The sequence below is a fragment of the Toxorhynchites rutilus genome, chromosome 3, assembly GCF_029784135.1.
Source record: "Toxorhynchites rutilus septentrionalis strain SRP chromosome 3, ASM2978413v1, whole genome shotgun sequence".
Taxonomy (NCBI): Eukaryota; Metazoa; Arthropoda; class Insecta; order Diptera; family Culicidae; genus Toxorhynchites; species Toxorhynchites rutilus.
Genome location: NC_073746.1, coordinates 90,404,428 through 90,426,848, shown reverse-complemented (window position 1 = coordinate 90,426,848; position 22,421 = coordinate 90,404,428). Strand labels below are relative to the sequence as shown.

The following is a 22,421-nucleotide window of genomic DNA, read 5'->3' as shown; positions in this document are numbered from 1 at the left end:
GATCTAAGCTTCCTTTACTGCGTTCTCCACATGACGGTTTTAGTTTCGTCTCGAATAACGATTGTGTTTCTTTATATTGGTTTCAAAAAGAAGCTGAACCACACCAGAAACACATACTCTATCTCTCTTATTTGTTACTATTTGTGTACATTGCGGTTCTTGAGTTTTTATTGCTCTGTTCAATCACGAATCTATCATATTTTTGGTTACTCGACGAAACGATATCAGAAAATTAAGGTTTCTGTCTAGTTTTTAGTTATAGTTATGATTTTTATGTTCGTTTTAGTTCGAGTTTAGGTTAATTTTTCTTTGGCTTTTTGATTAACGACCATGAGCTTTAAAAAAGTGGTCAAGACATTTTGTCTGACAAAAAAAAAAGAATTATTTCGCATCAGTACAATTCCAAAACTATATTTCCGCTAGCGTTCAAACGTTAGCCACAAAATTTCGATATACAATATTGTGCATTACGAATGCATTTCAGATTATTGACTATAAAACCATTGATAGGGAATATACATTATATACTCACTCGAACTATATTATAAAATGATATTTTGTATAGCTGTTTATATAGGATTAGTTTTACGATAGCTATTATCTGCTCACAGATAATGATTCATCTTTTTTGTAACACATCATGAATAATACGCTCATAATGTTTATCAAATGTAGGGAAACGACAGCAAATTGCTTTTATCAATGGCTTCATGAAGCTGTAGGAAGACATTTACCAAACAAAACAGAACACAAATAAACCCCATCCATTCCCAAAAAATAGTTTCCAACCATTCGCGTATAATCACTTTGTATCTTTCCTCGTTTTTATATCAAACTACTAATCACCTCCTCTTATTTAAATGGCAAATTAAATTAAGGAGCGTTTTGATTTGTTGGTCTTTCGTTCATTCTCCTGGAGTGCTTGTAACTCAATGAAAGTGATTATATAGCCGACAAACGGTTTCTCAATTCTTCAACTCGTCCTCCATCCCGAGAAGCTTCCACGATATGAGACACTCTGAAAACTACATTCCGGACACCAATCACTCGTTTAGCGCTATCCGCCGCAAGAGGGATGACGGTGTAGCATTTGTGGTGGAACGTGTGTCGATGCTAAGGCTTGGTGTAGAGTTTCGCGCACCCTTTCCCGTGGTGTCTGAACTCTACAGCCAAGGCTCTCCCAAACTCCCGGATACGAACATCCATAGCTCTGATCCCATCATGTGATAACCATTGGTGCCTTATGGTCCTCCCCCTACAGCGACAATATCTTGTCATGAAGCCAGCTAGCAATCCGTTTTGACGCGCTCGAACTGTGACGAACGATCTTGCGAGACACTTCGACCGACCTCATCACCGATGACGATGTTGTTTGAGCGATTAAGAATAGTTCGCTAGTTAAGATAAAGATTCAATAATGATTATATTATCATCTACTATGCAAACACCAAAAGACCCAATGTCAAATTATTGAATAATTATCGGTAGAATCGGTATTTGTAGCGCGCCTTCAGAATAAATTGAATTTGAAAGCATAATTCCATCACGTTGCGTTTTGCGTTCCTCGTTTTCCAAAAAAAAAACGCTGCTTCTCGCATGAGCTAGATCTTTGAGGGTTTTATGTTGTGTTGAAACGAATTGAGTTAAGGTAGCGCACTAGTGAGTAAAATTGAGTCGGTAGACCATTCTGTATAGTGAAAAAAAAAGAAGCGAGTGAATGCATACCTTTACCGTCGTCTCTTATTCGATCGTCCGTATTATTGTTTGCAATACTTTTTTCACATAATTATTATCATTATTATGACCCATCATTATTATTATTGGAACCAGATGAAACTGTAATATTTTATTGTAATCTTCACTTTTGCGCTAATATTTTAGGTTTTATATGTGTAATTATGTCGGAGAAAAGTTATGCTATTATTTAAACAACTACTGTAATTTGTATAAGTATTATTATTTAAATAAAATCCAACAATCGTAAATGTTATTACCACAACCATTTTGTGTATTTGTTTTTTTTTGTGTTTTATTTTATTTTGGTCCTTTAGTTTTGTTTCGGTGTTTTCTTTCGATTTAAATTATTGGATAATTAATGATAAGGTGTGCGAAACGGGAATGACATGATTTTTTTTGTCCTAAAAATTACTTTTATATTTTCTAAATATGAACATGTAACATTTGAGCGATATACTTGAATGCTCATATTCTGGTTGTCGATACTTATTCGAACCTACTAACGAGTAGTTTTGGAGATTGACTTTTTTTGTGAAGGTTATAACATGTTATTGTTCGGTGTTTTTTTGTTGTTGTTATTCTACTCATTGTTACTGTATGTTACTGAATATTTTCATTACAATATAAAGTGGTTTTCAACAACAATCTACGTATGAGATTTTTTCACCACCGGCAAAAACAAAGTGTTTTTCATTTAAATAGAACACTAAATCGATACGGAAAAGTTAATTTTCATTCATAATTTTAATTTCAAAAACGATCTCTTAAACGAAGCTCAATGCCGTCAACGCGGATGTCAAATATGTTTGACACTTGCGATGTTGGGAAATAACAAGGTGACGTCTCAGATACTTGGTATTATTGTCTGATGGCAAATTTCGGCTATCTATTACGTTACAAAAAAGTAGAAATCACTAGCAAAAACAAGATGTGGATTATATATGTGTGTTATATATTGGTAACTTAAACGATTTGTATGTACGGAGGGATAAAAGTCTGAACGTCACAGGTGGAGTGTTTATTTATTTATTTATTACTAGCTGACCCGGCAAACTTCGTCTCGCCCAAAATTTATTTTTTGTTATCAATACCTATCAATCATTCAACAACATTCACGTTTTCTTACTTACGATCAAAATGGTGCTTTGAAATCGTCACACCAGCTTAAGAGAGATGTCTAGTGAATTTGGCAATGGTAGCCGGGCTCGTTCCGAAGGACCTGACCGTACAAAAACACCATCAACAGACAGTTGCTGAAAAGATGATTCAAATGCACCACTTTTCCAAGAAGATAGCAAAAACAGTTATCAGCAGTACTGTGCAAAAAATGATGGGTGGTGGGGTGATGAGGGCAAGTTGGCGATGTTAAGCTTTGGCGAGCCCTGGATCTTGGAATTATTTTTTTTTTAATGTTGATGCTGATTCATATAGCCTGAAGTGTTTTCTATCATATTATCTATTGGATAAGCAAAAAAACAAAAAACTTGTCCACCCAAAAGCTTTGCGCAAAAAGCGTCGAATTATAAGATGGCTCCACGTGGAATGCCTGGAGACAAGTTGGCGAATATGGTTTGTTCACCTTCAAATCAACAAAATGTAATAACAATTATTTATTTATCCTTGGTTGGAACAGTGGAAATGCTATTTTCATAAACACTGTAAATGTCACACGCAGGAAAACGATACTGAGCTCGTATATCTCCCAAAGTTCGAAAAAATAAGTCACAATTTTCTTTATTGAACGCCATTAATCGAGCCGCTGAGGTATTTTCTGGCTTTCTCAAAGATAGCTTATGAGCCTTCATAAACATTTTAACCCATGTCCGTCCAGCGCATGTTCCTTTGAAAGGGTGCTCAATGTCATTTTTAACCGCAAACGAATAGGCAATTCTTCGAAGCTGGACCTGAATGTGGCTTCAAAGCGGCCTTTATTGGACGACGTATCCTGAAATTGATACAGATTTAATATTTCTTGCATAAAGAACATGGAAACGCAAATGCTAAATTGAAAATCTAACCTCCATGTCTGGATATTTTCGTCGATAGCGTCTTAAAGTTGGTTCTGGCACACCGAACTGTTTTGAAGCACCCAGAACAGACAAACCTTCTTCTATAGCTTTCATAACATTCTCCAAACTGGTGTCCGACGAATATTGGTCTCTTTTTCGCTTATAAGTTCTAACCATCTGCAATAAAAAACCAAAAATTAACACAATGTTGCAGTTCGTCAACTTGCCCCAATAAAAAAATTTAGCTGAAAAAAATTCATGATTGAAACTCGCCGGAAACAAACAGATTATGTACAATAAAGTACCTTTATCATGCATAAAATTATTTTGAAATTTTAACTTTTCTCATAAAGTGGATAATGAAATTTGAAAACACAAAAAAAAAACAACAAAATCATGATTCATTTTTATTTTTCACTTTTTTTGTGATAACTTTCTCGGCAGAGTTACCGAGTACAAAGTTTGGCCTTGTTATGATGCATCTTCAGTAAAAAGTAGACAACGGGTCAAATTACCGATTCGTCATCTTGCCTCCCTCACACGAAACGTTCGAAAATTCATCCGAACAGATGACGAATAATTTTCACTTAAAGTTGATAAACCTACAAAAGAACATCCTTCTCTTTTTTGTACGTTATTTCTATGCTAAAAAATGTCCTACTTTATGCGATCAAATTCTAACTGAAACAGGCTTTAACTGTAAAACATCGCACGGCCATTCACGGCCTATTTCGGCGCCCCTCCGCCCTCTGTATTGGCTCCATGCATCTGTTTTGCATTGCATGGAGGTATGCAGGTATGCGTAGCGTATAATCAAAAGGGTATTGATGTAATGTGGGTTTTTTTGTTTCAATTTTGCGAAAATCAGAGAGAGGTTCTTGGTTTTACTAAAAGGGATTGCTAAGATGGCCGCGCACAGAAATCATAACCATAAAATTAAAAATGAAGTGCTCCGTGCGATTCTCCAGCAGTGATTTTAATTACAAATCGCCAAGAAAGCTTTCGGATGGGTATCCAAAAATCGCTTGCCAAAGGAAACTATCCAACGTAATCAAATATCAACATACATGACTTCAAACATTAAACAATACGTGAGCCCCCTAAGCGCGAGCCCTGTTTTATGCTGCCTACGCTCAATTCGCATTGGTTGGGTTAGGGTTGCCAGGGCCCCGGTTTTACTAATGTACGGACAGAAGTAACTACTCATGATGGGTGTTTTTCCTCAATTGAAAGATGAAATATAAACATTGGGAAATATAATTGTGAGAAAAAATGCTATTCAAAATTCCTGGATTTTGGCGTCCCAAAGGGCCAGCGCCCCCGGCAAATGCCGGGTTTGCCGTCCGCACACTACGCCGCTGGACACAGTGGCGTAACTTGAATTGTGATGCACTTTTTGAATAAGATAGCTGAGATTCCATCGGGCCCAGGAGCTGTGGACGATTTCAGTTTCTTTGGTGCATTATATAGCATTTCTTCGGCTATGACCGGAAGACCTCAGTCACACATGCAACCAGGAACAGCGGATGCAGCTAACTCAGCTTGGTCCGTTGTTGCGCTAGCAGTATTGAAAACGCTTGCAAAATGTTTAGTTAGGGATTCAACAAGAATGGTAAGCTTCTTTACTTGACCAGAAAGCTCATCCAAATCCAGCGATAATAGTGATTGTGAAATTGTTGACTCCTTAAGAAATGAGCAAACACTTCGACCATTAAGTGTGCATCTGCATTTGGGGCAAATGAACATCGCTTTCCCAGTCGAAAACAGCTCTTTGAGCGAACGATTGTTGAATCCACGACATTGCAGACTGATATGAAACAACGTATCACAAAAGCCGCAGCGAATTGGTTCTAGATCGTTCATTAATAAAATAAATTTCCCATTGAAGGTTGTTATATTAGCTTACTTGCAAAAACACACTACGCCCCTGCGAGCGGCCTTCTTGCAGTTAACCGGAAAATTCGCCATGACGGACAAAAATATGAGTGTAGGCATGCTTTTGAGTTTTTTCTTCGTTTTATTTATCAATTCCTTCTCAGTTCCCAGTTCCCAGTTCGCCAATTCGGAGCTAAAGAAGAGAGGCTTTGATATCCCCTTCTCGCTGACTGTCAGCCACAGCAGCACCTTCTTGGGAAACTTGTTGTGTGAAATAAATTTCACTTCGAAGCTCACTTCTCCTGGGGGAAAGTAAAATACGCCCTGCCAGTCGTTGCCATCCAGGGTGAGATAGGTCTCGTCGTTCATCACTATCGCCACGTCGCGATTCGCTGGGAAAATCGACTTGACCATCTTATCCAGCCGCTGCCGCTGCGTCATTGCATGCAGCTCCAAGACCAGTGGACGGGACTTCCGTTTCCTGACATGTATGTCCACGTTCGCCAGATACTTTTTCACTGTTTGGCCGGTTGCACCGACCTCCCGGCCAAGCGCACGCAGCGATGTAGCCACTTTTCGCTCGATCTTCCTCTTCAGCATCCTTTGGAGCTTCTTGTCACTGAGGGTTATCGGCCGTCCGGAACAGGGCTTTCTTTCGATGCTCTGGTTGTTGTTCAATACTGTCAAGATGTTGTAGATGTCGGAACGGGCGTATCCGGCGTCCACAAAGTGCCGCACGATGTCTGTTTTCGGCGTGGCGGTGTACCGTTCTTTGAACGCGTACACTTCTGAACGGAGTAGCTTCACTGTTTTCGCCATCACGGTTAGAGTTCGACTGATAGAGCTATAAAGTTTCACTGTTGACTCATGGGTGACAATGATTGATACTGCATGGGTAGTTTCGTCAGTGCCCGTGAAGGTAAACCCATGAAAAATCGACAATTTTTGTCCATTTTTTTAAAATGCAAACGTTATCTCCACGTAATCGAGCATCGTCAGCATCGTCGTGTACATCTTCCAGAATCGTGCTTTGACTGCCTTCTTTTGTTTATGGTCGCAATTTGGAGTCACTACCTGCTTATAAGTTAACAGACTGGCAGTCTAGCTCCCCTTGCTTGGACGCCATTCTGAGAATTGAAGAAACAGAATAGACGCCTCATTCTGCACTCACACACCCCAAAAAATGAGGTGAACAGTTCATAAATGCACGACAAAAAGAATTGCGTTAAGTTTAAATCGTTTAAACTATCATCTTTTAGAGTAAAGGGTGTGTCACATCAAATTGCATCACGGAAAAAACGCTGTAGAAATTCGCCCAGTAGACCGATCCTTTTGAAAATTTTAGACAGTAAAATAAAAACTATTAAACAACTTTTGGCATTTTCTTTTTATTCATACTTCGAGCCCAAGCCCGTATGCTCGCACCTTCCTCTTTACCCCGTCCATAAGGTTCTGTACAACGTCAGGTTGTAGTTTTTTTAGAACAGAAATCCATTTTCTCTTGAAGTCCGCCTCCGATTTGACAACTTTTGGGTTCTTCCGGAGGGCCTGCTTCATAATCGCCCAATATTTCTCTATTGGTCGAAGCTCCGGCGCGTTGGGCGGGTTCATTTCCTTTGGCACGAAGGTGACCCCGTTGGCTTCGTACCACTCCAACACGTCCTTTGAATAGTGGCACGAAGCGAGATCCGGCCAGAAGATGGTCGGGCCCTCGTGCTGCTTCAATAGTGGTAGTAAGCGCTTCTGTAGGCACTCCTTAAGGTAAACCTGCCCGTTTACTGTGCCGGTCATCACGAAGGGGGCGCTCCGCTTTCCGCAAGAGCAGATCGCTTGCCTCACCATGTACTTTTTGGCAAACTTGGATAGTTTCTGCTTGCGAATCTCCTCCGGAACGCTTAATTTGTCCTCTGCGGAGAAGAACAACAGGCCCGGCAGCTGACGAAAGTCCGCTTTGACGTAGGTTTCGTCGTCCATTACCAGGCAATGCGGCTTCGTCAGCATTTCGGTGTACAGCTTCCGGGCTCGCGTCTTCCCCACCATGTTTTGCCTTTCGTCGCGGTTAGGAGCCTTCTGAACCATGTATGTACGCAGGCCCTCCCGCTGCTTGGTCCGCTGGATGAATGAACTTGACAAATTCAGCTTATTGGCGACATCCCGGACCGAACTTCTCGGATCACGTCTAAACTGCTTAACTATGCGCTTGTGATCTTTTTCACTGACGGAGCATCCATTTTTGCCGTTCTTCACCTTCCGGTCGATGGTTGGGTTCTCGAAATATCGTTTTAGTACTCTGCTGACCGTGGATTGGACGATTCCCAGCACTAACCGATGTTCCGATGTGACAACTCTGGATTCTCGAAATCAGTGCACAGGATTAATTCACGACGCTCTTTTTCGTTCGACGACATTTTTCCAAATTTACGAAAAATTGACAGTGAAGCATGGCTGACGTGATCTATACACTCTTATCTGATTATAAGCGAGAGCTGAAGATATAATTCCTAAAAATTAAATTTCTACAGCGTTTTTTCCGTGATGCAATTTGATGTGACACACCCTTTATTTGTAAGAAAGAATTGGTAGTTTATTAGTATATTCGAAGTTTTGGACGCGTTTCGAGGAAGAATCCGTGTGAGTCGCTTTTATCTGTATTATCTTTTACGAAAAAAAAACATCAATAAAGACGTTCCTTGTAAGTTTCTCGAAAATTTACCTAGAGATCGGGATTTGAGCGGGATTACGTTCTCGTAGTTGTGAATAAAGGTTTTAATTCTACCTAACATGCCAGGAAAGTACATGGATTTCCACACTTCTTTGTGCGTTACCTTGAAGCTGCGGTGATTTTAATTGCGATTTTGCGATTCATTCGTATTCATGTGACAAAATGATTATACTAAGTATGTCTAGTGGGGCAAAAAGCTACTGTTAGTAACAGGGTCTAATTTTTCTGATGATTACAACATGTCAATTCTTGTTCAATTTCAATTCTTCGTTCAAATAGCTTTCTTTGTATGAAACATGCCTTCCTGGACGGGAAATATGCCGATTGTTCTTCGATATTATTCTTATTACAGTTGGATTTTTCTTATCTATCAATGATTTTTGGAAGCATTCGTTCGAAAGTTCCTGTGAGTGTGAAATTTCGAAAGGTCCAACCATTGACCTACCTTTTTTGTACATTGTTCGAAAATCAAATTGCTCCAGATATAATCACTGACGTGCCACTATCCCTGTGCGTCAGTTAATTTTAAAAGTAAATCTATGCAGATTGTGAAAGATCTCTCATATAAATATGTTTGAAACCTTTTCGTTGCAAAATAGTTCATTCTCCACGACTTTAGACAGTTTGAAGCTTCTTTAAGCTTCAAACTGGTTCTTCTTTTACAGCGCCAATAGCAAAATACAGGACTTTAGAGCTTCCCCCAATATCTTCTTTATTGTTTTGATTTTTAAAAATGACAAATTGACAACATTGACTTTGCTTGAAATTCCTCATAATCATACGTAGTTTATTTCGATTGAATCCGAAGACCGTGAAACATTGAGCGATTGAAAGCTTTGAACGTTCGTCTAAAATGCAGTGGTTGGTTTTTGTAAAGAAGGGATTGCCATTTTATATTTCAACAGACGAATCATGAGGACTATCTCCTATGTTCAATCGAGTAAATGATAAAAATAAAATGTTATTATAGTTTTGAAAAATTGTACAAATGCTCATACGATGTCCACATTAAATTAGCAGTATACAACTAGCAGGGATAATTTGGGAAGGGACTATTATTTTCCTCATTATGGGAATATTACTCATTCGAGCATGCTGTAAAGTTAACACAATGGTTTCAACCTCGTTGCATATTTATATTGTGCTATTAAATCAGTTTAACAACCACTCATTTACTTCTTGAAAGTATGCTTAAGCATTGTCTCAAAGAAAAGCAAACAAATTTTCGAACTTTCGTTCCAATTCCCCGCACCTATTCTAACTTGTGATTATTCTAGTTTTCGTTTGTCATCAGTTGAGTTCACTTTTTCCGTTTCTGTTATCAGGAGAGATATCAGATATTTCCAATTCGACAAGAATTTTTCACTAAAAATTATCTGTTCCACCGTTTGTTTTTCTTTTCATCCACCCACCACCACCCACTAACTTCCGGTCCATCATTGAATAAACGCGACAAAAAAATGGTCCCAACACTAACCCAATACGAACGAACGAATCTCCTGTCGTGTCCCGTGTGCGCCTCCAGTGACACCATCGGTACCAACCTTCTCTCTGCCGCCCGAGCAACAATCGCCCGGGACAGCGACCCTCGAAGATGTTCTTGTCTCGTTGCTTGGACTGCCGACCGAGTCTCACAGGTCCTCAGGTATGAACCTGTAAGTTGTACTCCAGCTATCGATGGAACTTAAGCTAAGGCTCGCTAAAAGCATCTAACTGTGAACACAAAAAAAATATCGCTAGTCAAATCGTGACATCAATCGAATGCAGTTGTTTCTTGATTCTTATCTTTATACCTTTGAATGAACGCAAGACTTGCCAAGTGTTCTCTTCTGCTCTTTTCTTACCTTCCGCTTAAGTTAGGTGCTGATTATTGGATGTTTCTATTTCCCTATACTGTTTTAGTTCGGCCCTGTGTCAAAATTTGCTTGATTAATCTAGTCTTTTAACCATACTTATACCTCTGACCTCGTTTTCAGTTGCTTGAGTACAAATGCGTGAGGTGCTTACCGTAACATACTGTACCGAACTTACACTACTATAGCTTTAGCCAGCATTGTGATATTTTTATCTTGTCCCTCTTGTCCTTGAATAGCTTAGGTCCCTAGTTATTGCAGCCCTTTTGCTACCAAACAAAACATGTCACGTGTTAAGATGTATTCCTAACTAATGTGATAAGCGTTCGAAAAAAAAACTATATAAATTTAGGATTAAAATTACAATCTAGGAGAAATCATTGTTATCTCGATTTGTTAAACTAAACGTGTCATGAAGCCAGACGATGGATGTAAAACAGAAAATTCATACATACCAAGTTGTCAATAAACCGAAATGCATTGATCGAGTGCTGGAAGAATAAAAAAAAATTCCAATACAAGTTTACTGTTTTTAATTGAGCTTGAATTTTTGAACAAAACAAAACCTCCGTTTGAAGTTTCATGTTACTGTTATCGTTGTGTTCTTGTTCCGTTGTTGTTACCTGGTTTTTACTGTGCATCTTTTTCACATTCTAGTTTGTTTGTTTGTTTTTGTGTGTGCGTGTGGCAATGTTTTTTACTTTGTTATTATCTCGTTTCATTGAGTAGTGTGTTATCAGTGTGCTAACAGAAAAAAAGGTTTCCACCACCGGTAATTTGGCAATGACGCTGGATGTTATTGTCCCCCTCGCGATGGGGTGTTTTGTTGCGTGTATTCGAGAGGGGTTGTGGATGGGCACTGCGTTATTCCCTCGACAAATGAATGTGATACTCGAACATACATTTTAGATCCCTTTTGCAACAGCATTTTAACTGAAGCATCATCTGAAATGTCTGAAATTTAGGTATGCATACGAGTAGTATCCTCGGCATCGTTTTGATGATAACAAACACATACAATGCTTCATTTACTCAAAATCCGGGACTATGAAATAAGATAAAAAGCATAGCAATTTAGCGAATCGGTTGGATTCTAAAAACGATATTTTTAGCGAACAAAATAAAGTAAACATTAGGAAGAGTGAAAACACACAACCGTTGATGGAAATCGGCACGACTTTTCGAACCACTTCGAAGAATGGAAATATGAAGACCACATGCTCTGAGGTTTTTATTAAATTTCTACAAACATGACAGACGTCCATGTAGCGTGACCGAACATGCGAAGATATTTCCTGAAACAGCCATGCCCAAAAATGAACTGGGTCAGATGAAGATCCACATCGCCATCGCCGATTTGCCTTCTACTGTCAATACGACGTCATCCGCGAAAACAATATTCTCTACACCTATAGGCAGTTTCAGCGATAACACACCATTGTGTTCCAGAGCGTAGACCCAAAAATGTAGCCTTGTGGTGCTCCAATCGAGAACTTCATCGATCTTTGTCCCATGGATGTCTCGTAGACCAGAAATCGATTCTGAAAGAAGCTTTCTCAAATTTCACATAGCTATGACCTCCATTCGGTGTGGTGAGTCAGTGATGGCGTGTATAATTGCTCGAAATCGATTATTTTCACAGCACAATATCGACCCTCTCGACACTTTTGTTTGGGAGAAATTACACCCCACATCAGCCGAAAAACAGCTAATTTTGACGCAACTCTCTACAATTTTATTGAAACCGGGTACATATGATGGAAGCTACCCAAAATCACAATGTTCATTATCAAGTGGAGCAATTCCAAATGACATCGACGAATAAAAGAAGATTAGCACTCCTTTTTTTTTATTTACAAAAAAAAATACTTCAATTTGAAAATTCTAAAATATGTATTTCTTATTTTTTTCATATAGAGATAGAAAAATCTAGGTACAATCTAGGCATAACGTAAACATGTAAATCATTTTTATACCCATAACGTCTGGTCTGGTTTGTTTTTTTTTTTTATCCAAAATATATATTTTTATTAAGGCTCATATGGCGTCAGCCTAACGGGGCCGGGAGTTCAATATTTCGACAATATTTGCTTACAACTATGTTAGTAATATGTAACCGATTACTCTGCGGTTGGCTCGAGGTTAGTATTACAAGTGTTCTCATAATTGGTATGTTGCAGTCTTCAATGCTCTGTACGTGTGCCCGACACGGGATACCTCCTATTGGGATGCAGCTGACCATTAATCATCAACGACCCCCTAGTCTGTACCCCTTATCTAGCGTGGTGCGTCTTTCTCGACTCGAGGAATCCAGGATAGAATGGTCACTAGCCGGCGCAATCATCAGCTCGTGTAGAATTGTCATAAGCGGTACAACCTTTGGCTCTTGTTGAATGATCAGTGGACTGCACAACCTTTGGCCCGTGTATCTGTAAAGAGTGTGTGTATGTATTGCCGCGACTAAGTAAAAGTTTATCGTTTGGATAGGAGGGATATGAAACGGGGACACTACGAAGGAAACATCATTAAACGTTGACATCGGCGTTTCTGAGGAACAGGTATAGATGAAGCAGAAGATCAGGATCACGGCTACCTAAGATATCCCGGACGGGGATATCCGATTGTCTGCCTTGTGCTCTCAGTGCTCTAGGGAGCTGAGAGCGAGCAGCATGGAACCGGATACACGACCAAACAACATGCTCGATGTCGTGGTAGCCATAGACACAATCACAAAGATTGTTTGCTGCGAGCCCAATGCGATAGAGATGCGCGTTTAGGTTGTAGTGATTGGACATAAGCCGAGATATCACGCGAATGAAATCACGACCTACATTCAATCCCTTGAACCATGCACTCGTCGAGACCTTAGGGATAATCGTGTGTAACCAACGACCGAACTCATCTTCACTCCACATGCGCTGTCAACTTACGAGCGTATACTGACGAGGAATGTGGAAAAATTCATTATAAGCAATTTGCCTTTCAAAAAGTGTGCCTTCTAAAGCGCCCACCTTAGCTAGCGAGTCCGCTTTCTCATTCCCCGGAATCGAGCAATGAGAGGGAACCCATGCTAAGGTAATCTTGAATAATTTTCTGCTAAGGTGCTAAGGTAATCTTGAATAAAATTCTGCCGAAAATATTGGCGGAATAGAATCGGAGCGTAGGTGATCTGGGATTCCATGGATTTTTTGTCGCATGGACAGATCAAAAATGACAGAGGAATTGCAGAAGTATGGGAAGCAAACTTGGTTGGAGATGCCTGGTGAAGGGTGCACGTCGTGGGTAAGGTACTCATGGTATAAAGACATAAAACTTGACTGAGGAGTCAGCTGGAGTAGATTTTCGAAGTTATCAATCACCAATGGATTCATGATCTTGCAACGGATGAGAAATCTGTAGGATAATTCTGTGAACCGAAGAGTAAGCGGGGGTACTCCTGCCAAAACTTCGAGACTCATCGTATGTGTCGAATGCAAACACCCCATTGCTATACGCAAGCAACGATATTGTATTCTCTCCAGCTTGAGAATATGAATCCTGGCAGCTGATCGGAAGCAAAAACTGCCATATTCTAACACTGATAATATCGTTGTTTTGTATAACTGAATGAGGTCTCCTGGATGGGCACCCCACCATGTTCCGGTTATTGTTTGGAGAAAATTGATTCTTTGCTGGCATTTCTGTTTCAAATACGCAATGTGTCTCCCCCAGGTACACTTAGAATCAAAATATACACCCAGGTATTTGAAAAACATAGAGTGTTGGATCGTTTTGCCGGATAGGTGAAGCTGAGCGGGTTCGTGCTTCCTAGAAAAAACGACCATTTCAGTTTTCTCCGTAGAGAATTCGATACCCAGCTTGAGGGCCCACGTGAACAGATTGTTCAGGGTATCTTGCAACGACTTTTGCAGAACGACGGGATTAGTACCCGTGATGGAAATAACTCCATCGTCTGCAAGTTGTCTCAACGTGCAGTCTCTAGTTAGACAATCATCAATATCATTGACGTAAAAACTGTACAAGAGGGGGCTTAGGCAGGAGCCTTGTGGTAGGCCCATAAAACTGTAACGAGAAGATTTCGAGCTGCCATGAGAGAAAATCATGTGCTTTTCTGACAGTAAATTGTACAGGAAATTATTGAGAATTGGTGAAAGTCTACGATTATGAAGCTTCTCTGAGAGAATTTCCATGGAAACTGAATCAAATGCCCCTTTGATGTCGAGAAAAACGGAAGCCATTTGTTCTTTACGAGCATTTGGATTTCAGAAGATAGCAGCGCGAGACAATCATTTGTCCCTTTACCTCGGCGGAAGCCAAACTGCATATTTGACAGCAAATTGTTCGTTTCGACCCACTTGTCCAAACGAAGTAGAATCATTTTCTCTAACAATTTACGAATACAGGATAACATTGCAATCGGCCTATACGAGTTGTGATCGCAAGCCGGCTTGTTGGGTTTCCGTATGGCTATCACTCTCACTTGTCTCCAGTCATGCGGGACAATATTCAGCTTCAGAAACTTGTTGAACAAGTTCACCAAACGCTGTTTTGCCAAGTCGGGAAGATTCTTCATCAAGTTGAATTTAATCTTGTCCGACCCCGGAGCTGAATTGTTACATGAGAGAAGGGCAATTGAGAATTCCACCATCGAAAAATTCTCATAATCGCTTTGAAGTGGAATGTTGCGTACGACGTATTGTGCAGGAGCGGTGTCGGGGCAAACCTTCCTTGCAAAGTTAAAAATCCAACGGTCAGAGTATTCCTCACTTTCGTTTGTATGGTTCCAGCCACGCATTTTCCTAGCCGTATTCCAAAGAGTGCTCATAGCGGTCTCCCTTGACAAACCATTGACGAACTTCCGCCAATATCCACGCTTTTTTGCTTTAATCAAACCTTTTAGTTTGGCTTCTAGAGCTTGGCACTTTAGAAACCATTCCACTAATCCAGTTTTCCTGAATTTTTTGAAAGCGGATGATTTTTCAAGGTAGACCTTTGAACATTCCTTGTCCCACCAAAGTGATGGAGGACGACGTCGGAAAGTGGTAGCCGGTACACGTTTCTTTTGAGCTTGAAGTGCGCTTTCGTAAATCAAACTCGATATAAAGTTATACTCTTCGAGTGGAGGAAGTTCATGCATTGAAACAATTGCTTCAGATATTATTTCCGCAAATGTTCTCCAGTCAATATTCTTCGTGAGGTCATACGAAATATTGACTGACTCACGAAAGCTTGATTCATTAGCGATCGATAAAATTATTGGTAGGTGATCACTACCGTGGGGATCTTGGATTACCTTCCACATGCAATCCAGGGATAACGAAGAAGAGCATAAAGATATGTCTAGCATGCTTGCCCGTGCAGGAGGATTGGCTATTCTGGTTGCTTCCCCAGTATTCAAAACTGTCAATTTGAAGTTGTCGCACAGATCATAAATCAAAGTGGCACGGTTGTCATCGTAGAGTGATCCCCATGCTGTTCCATGGGAGTTGAAATCACCTAAGATTAACCGCGGCTCCGGCATTGCCTCGATAGTATCAAAGAACTGATGGCGGCCTACCGTAGTTCTGGGAGGGATATATATCGAAGCAATGCAGAGGTCTTTGCCATTGATTTGTGTCTGGCAAGCAACAACTTCAATGCCTGTCATCGATGGGAGAGTGACTCTATAGAAGGAGTGACATTTTTTAATCCCCAATAGTACGCCACCAAACAAGTCATTTCGATCGAGGCGAATAATGTTGAAATCGTGGCAATTCAGCTCATCGGCTGAAGAAAGCCATGTTTCACAGAGAGAAAATACATCACAGTTAAAGCTGTGAACTAAAAATTTAAACTGATCTAGTTTAGGAATGATGCTTCTGCAATTCCACTGTATTACAGTGGTCAAATCCTTGACCTCTTGCCCTGAATCAGGCATCGAGGGAAATGAACGCTGCCAAAAAACCACATTTTTCTTTCAAAAATGTTCTCACAATCGGAAGCAAACATAATACTATGCTTTTAAGAGGGTCATTTATATTTAAAGCATTTAAAATGTTGTCCACCAGGTCAGAAAGCGCAAGCAAGCCAGATTGTGGCTGTTGCCTCGACCGCGAAAAAGGAGCAGACGTGTTGGGTGCTGCTCCGGGAAGTGCTGAGGACCCCTGGTGCGTAGAAGAACCGCTTAAACCAGGAGGTACTTGCTTCGGTCTATTCTCAGCACGTTCGATTCGAGTTTTCATTCCAACTTGGGAAGTTTCGGTTTTCTTTCTGGGGAGTGATGGAAAAGAAGTAATTTTTCTTTTCCTGATGGCACCCTGCGATGTACCGGAACTTCCTGCATTGGGAGCGTCAGCAACAGGCTCATCGTTCTGCAGAATGGAGTAGGGATTGTCCTGAGTCGTTGGAACGGGACTCTTAAGCATTTCTGCATAAGTCCGCTTGGAACGTTCTTTTAAGGAACGCTTGATTTTGTACCCTCGTTGTATGTACACTGGGCATTGAGTAAGATCATGAGGAGTCCCGCCGCAATGAAGACACTTGCGCTCTTTCGGGCAAGGATTCTCATCATGGCTCTCTCCACAATCTGCGCAACGTTTTTTGTTGCAACAATAGGCGGCCGTGTGACCGAGTTGCATACATTTGTTGCATTTCATTACCCGGGGTACAAACAACCGAACAGGTAAACGAAGTGCACCTATTGCAATGTAGTTTGGAATGGCGGAACCCTCAAATGTCACACGAAAAGAGTTTGTCCGATTGAGAACTCTTTTGTCATTTTTAAGTGACACAGATTTCAGTCGATCGCATGCAAGAATCTTCACACTTTTAAGTGAAGAGTTCTTGAAGCGACCGACACCATCGAGTATCTCTTTTCGAGTCAAACCCTTTTCGTTTATTACACCGTCTTTTTCAACGTTGCAACAGGGTACGTATACGCGATATTCGATCGCAAAGAGATCACAGCGCGTTATTTCATTCGCTTGGGTTCTGCTGGAGACGACATCTCGTAATTTGTCTGGCCCCATCCTAGTAATCTCGGTAACTTCGGAAAATTTCTGTGTCAACTCTTTTGAGATGCGAATGACGTTAAGAGGTTTGGATTTTCGTCTAAAGTATACGATAAATGGGCCTTTGGCGCCATCAGGGTATTCTTTTAGAAGAAAATCCTGCTTCTCGTCTTTTTCCCCATCTTCAGAGCTTTCTATTTCGTATACAGAATTTTCCTCCTCATCTTCTGTTTCATCCTCCTGTTCTTCAGGAGGAGGTTCATTATCTGATATATTCTTTGGCGTGGGTGGGGGATCCTCCCCGCCCTCTGCCATATTAATAAAAACGAAGAAGTAGACAACTGTTCGATATGCACAGAATATAATAATTTGGAAAATATAAATTAGTAAAAGAAATTATATTTCTATATTAGTTATTGTTGAAAATTTTATTTATTTCAATTTTTGTTATTATGTGTAATTTGAAGTTCCAATAAAAGTTCAACGGTGATGTAAGAAATGAACACCCCTAATGCCAACGCTTGCCGATATGATAAACACAATGATAAACAATGGTATAAATCGAGCACAGAAGCTATACAGAATGAAAGAAGAGGTAAGAGAAAAATAAACTTCTACTTGCCCCGCTGCTGTGTAGCGTGTGTGTTGATGTGACTTGCTGCCGGATTGTCTCGATAGCGCACCACTTTTCATGAGCTTTACTCGCTCGCAGCGCACCAGATGAAAAAATACACACTAGAAACGGATGTAAAAAAAACACCTGTATCGGATCAAATATAGGTTCGACCGATCTGCTTGCGAGTTGTCGAAGCAATCAATGTGTATTTGTGTTGTTGAGATTTAAATTCTTTTTCGAAAACTGTTCGTGTTTTGATTGTGCAACACGAATAATAGTTAAAAATTGTATTAAGATAAAAAATATTTTTTAATATCGCTTCGTTTTGTATTAACCCACATGTCTGCAAATGTTTCTCAACGTAACTATTAAACACATTTTGAGTTATACCTTTTGACCATTGTTTCAAATAAAAAAAAATCTGAAGCAACACACATGTGCCAACGCTTCACCCAGTCCTCCATGCATCCCTGGTAGACCGACGAAGGGATGGTATTTAGTTCCCTCGTCACAGTTTCTTTGATATCCTCGATCGACTAAAGTCACTTTCGATGAAGTGGCAACCTCAACTTGGGAAACAAAAAAAAATCGCATATCATATCAGGTTAACACGGTGCTTGCTCGATGGTATTTACTCGATGTTTGTTCAAATATTTACAATTTTGGTCAGTACAATTCGGGCTCGGTGCGATGGCGCGTAATCATCATGCAAAATCCAAGAATTGTCGGTCCGGCCGTTGGTGGCGTACAGGCAGATATAGTAATGCATCGAAATCCGGACGCTTAAGCGCTTACGAATATAAATTCAACTACTAAAAAATATTGATATATCATAGCACTGAAAATAAGCGTTCCTATGAAATTAGAAGGCCTTCATCTATGTTATGAATCACAGAACTCCACAAAATCATGTTATATTTGTTCAAAATTTGAAATTTCTTCCATCGTACTTTGAAATCCGGACACTTTTGCTTTTGAATCCGGACACCTGTTTTTTTGTTTGCAATTTTTTGAGAGAAATTATTTATAAATTATTGTAGAACTTATTCACGGGTGCGTCATAAGTAGCGGGACTAAATAGAAAGGGGTTTGGTACAAAAGTTTTTTATTAATTCAATTATTTATTGTATGTTTACAAGATGACTACTACAAGATGGCGTCATTTATATATATTTTCAAAATCCTATCAATATGAGTATCAAATGAAAGGGCTTGATTAGTGGAATACAGAAATTTATGAAACATGTAAATCCAGAATGGCGGCCGCTACAAAAAGGCGGATTACATATTCTCTCAAAACCCCATCAATATGGGTATCAAACGAAAGGGTTTGACTAACAGAACAGAGTTATCGATGAAAAATGTAAATCCAAGATGGTGGCCGCTACAAAATGGCGGATTACATATTTTCTCTAAACCCCAGAGCAATATGGGTATTGAACAGTAGACAGTTATTCATGAAACATGCAAATCCAAAATGGCAGCCACTACAAGATGACGCCATATTTTTTTTCAAAACTTCATCAATATGGGTATCAAATGAAAGAGCTTGACTAGTAGAACACAGTTATTCATGAAAAATGCAAATCCAAAATTTTAAAGAAATTGATGAATGGTTTTATTGTAGAGAAATATACTAATGATACAGTACTAAAAACTTAAAAATAAAATAATCAAAAAACACTTTTTAAGTTCAACGGTTTCATTATAATTAAACATAATAACAATACAGATGTACTAAAAGCTAGAAAATAGTTAGGCAAGTAGCAGTTAGTAATTATTACACCCCTTTCTTCATTAATCTAGGACATTGATGAGACTTAAATAAAATCGTGGGACATGTAACGAAACAACTAACGGTAGGTAATGGAAATCTGGCGTGGCCCATTTTGGATTTGAATTTTTCGTAAATAACTCTGTTTAACTAGTCACTCCCTCTCGTTTGGTACCCATATTGATGGAGTTCTAAGAAAATATGTATTCCACCATTTTGTAGCGACTGCCATCTTGGATTTACATTTTTCATCAATAATTGTATTCTACTAATCAAGCGTTTTCATTTGATACCCATATGGAAAAAAATATATATGGTGCCATTTTTTGCTGGCGGTTATTTTGGATTTGAATTTTTCATAAATAACTGTGTTCTACTAGTTAAGCCCTTTCGTTTGGCACCCATATTGATGGGGTTTAGAGAAAATATGAAATCCGCCATTTCATAGCGGCCGGATTTTCAAGATTATGAAATACGCAGTTTCATAATGACTACAAAGATAAAGATGTGTTCCAAATTTCAGGGAAGGGATTAAATTTCTTTCAATGTGGGACAGCGCTACAGACCAAGTTACAAAGTTACCCACGTACATACAAACAGGTCATATAATCGACCCCGTTCTGTATACCGAAGAATTTTTCGATTTTTCGGATCGAACATCTTTGCTCCATACTCCATACTACATACTAAGGCATCTAACATACACTTATGCAACTCCTTCAATGAGAAATTTAATCGTCAACTTTTAACCGTCCGGATTTAAAATCATTTTCTGAATGTGCTTTTTTTCCGAACATTGGTTTGTGAAATTCACATTGGTTTTTGATTTCTAACATATTCTTGTTAACAGCTAGGTACCATGTTTGACACAAAACTAAATTGACACAATAGTAACTATCAGTCACATCAATTCAACATGCGAAAAATTTCATGGTTTTGGCATAATATTGAATGTAATGAAAAAGTGTCCGGATTCAGAAGCATCAATGTACTGATGATCGGATGGCACTTAAACCTGACAGATGTGCGCCTTAAGGTCGTACCAATATAAGAAAAAAAAATAAACCGGTTCTCGCAAACACGGTAAATGTAAAATTCTTGGTACTTTCTGATAATAGTATAAAAGTTTTTAATATTTAATTCAATTTCCGAGTATGGTTTTTTAACAGTACATTTAAAATGCTATATTTTCCTAAATGGTTCATTTATTTTCCAACAAGTTTGTCAAACATCATATTTCAATCAGACTTCTAGATTTTGAATAACGATGTTTTGAAAGAATGATCCCTTTCAAAAAATCAGCCGTAATTGAATTTGGTCATATGATTATGATAATTGTGATTTTGGGTAGCTTCCATCCTCGGCCTGCTGTGAACGCGAAGTTCTCCAACGGAGAGTTCCATGTAGAAAGCCTCCGTTGTCCACTTCCGCTCGTAGCTTCTTTTCTACACTCAAACTAGCGTCGGCAGAAAAAATGCTTTTTCGTTTGCTGAAGTGTGAAATGAACAAATAGAAACACCTTTTACAAAAGCTCTAAAAGGTTTGTATGTATGGGAGCAGATATCTCTTTCTCTTAGACTGAACGTCAGCTTGGGATTGTACCCAATAAGAAAAAAATACAAACGATGTCAACGGAGATCGAACCAAGGCTGTTTTACACGACCACGCTGTCCACATAGCCAATGGTGCTGCGTGATAATATTACACTTCATTATAAAATGAAGTTGGAAAGTGTTTTCTAAGGGTATAAAGGCGATCATAAACGTAAATCTATATCCTTTTCAGTCTGGGCAGTGTATGTGGTAAAATATGTGAAAAACTTTAATGTGTGTTTATTTGCAATGTGTCTTTTGTTTGCTCTTATATTACTATAGCATATATAACAGTTCGGCTGAAAAGTTCATAAGGTTGACGTCTAGATGACGCCTCTTGCAAAAATCTACTTCACTAACACAAAGCACCATCTTCCAATGGATACGTGTCAAAATTTGACAGCAATCGGTCGATTAGTTCGTGAATTATAGCATTGAGAGTGAAGCAACTTTTGTTATTGTGAAAAAAATGGAAAAATCCGAATTTCGTGTATTGATAAAGCATTGTTTTTTTGATGAAAAAAAAATACAGTGAAATCAAAGCATGGCTTGACAAACGTTATCCGGACTCTGCTCCAGCTATTGCAACTGCGGAATTTTACCGAAATTACCAAATTACCGAAACTGAGTCCTATTTTGAGGAAAAATCGGAAAAGTACTATAAAAATGGTATCGAAAAGTTGCAAGATCGCTATAATTGCTGTATCGCCCTCGAAGGCAATTATGTTGAATAATAATATTGAATTTTTCAACAAAAAAATAGTTTTACTGTGTTACCTTATAAACTTTTCAGCCGAACTGCTATGGTAACGAGGCGTAATCGAGAAACAGAAGAGTTTAATATAATCAGTCAGGAAGTCAATACGCTACTGCTGGTTTTAACTCAGAATCTATGAAAATGAATATAGTGTTTCCGAGGCCAAGTGGTTAGTGCCATTGTAGAGAAAAAAAGAAAATAATGTGAATTAATCAAACACCATTGGATTATAATCCCTCTGTCTCATAGTCACATTGGACTTGATGAACAATTCTCCTGTTCCTCGTAGCGGCGAAACGGATACTAAAGCCAAAAAGAAAGCTCTGAGAAGAGTGTGTTAAAGATTCATTACATGTCAAAAACAACAGAGAATTTTGATGGTAGAGACTACAATCTTATCTTCAGAATGCAATTTATATCATTGTACATCGTTGAATAAATGATAAAATACAGTAATTGGCAAAGTTGGGAAGACGTGTCTGGAATAATAGGAGTTC

The 22,421-nt window shown here is 39.2% G+C and overlaps 1 protein-coding gene across 12 annotated transcripts in view; it reads left to right on the top strand.

The window, feature by feature from the left end:
* Positions 1–22,421, top strand: part of LOC129775866 (uncharacterized) — a 407,327-nt gene that overhangs the window by 374,757 nt on the left and 10,149 nt on the right. For 8 of the 12 annotated variants that reach the window (XM_055781031.1, XM_055781030.1, XM_055781034.1 and 5 more), the window contains one exon: positions 9,869–9,988. The exons of 2 other annotated variants lie outside the window; for them this stretch is intronic. In XM_055781031.1, the coding sequence (XP_055637006.1) occupies positions 9,869–9,988 (120 nt within the window). Of the gene's footprint in view, positions 1–9,868; positions 9,999–22,421 lie in introns of all 12 variants that reach the window. 2 more of the 12 variants (XM_055781037.1, XM_055781036.1) reach the window with 1 other exon arrangement.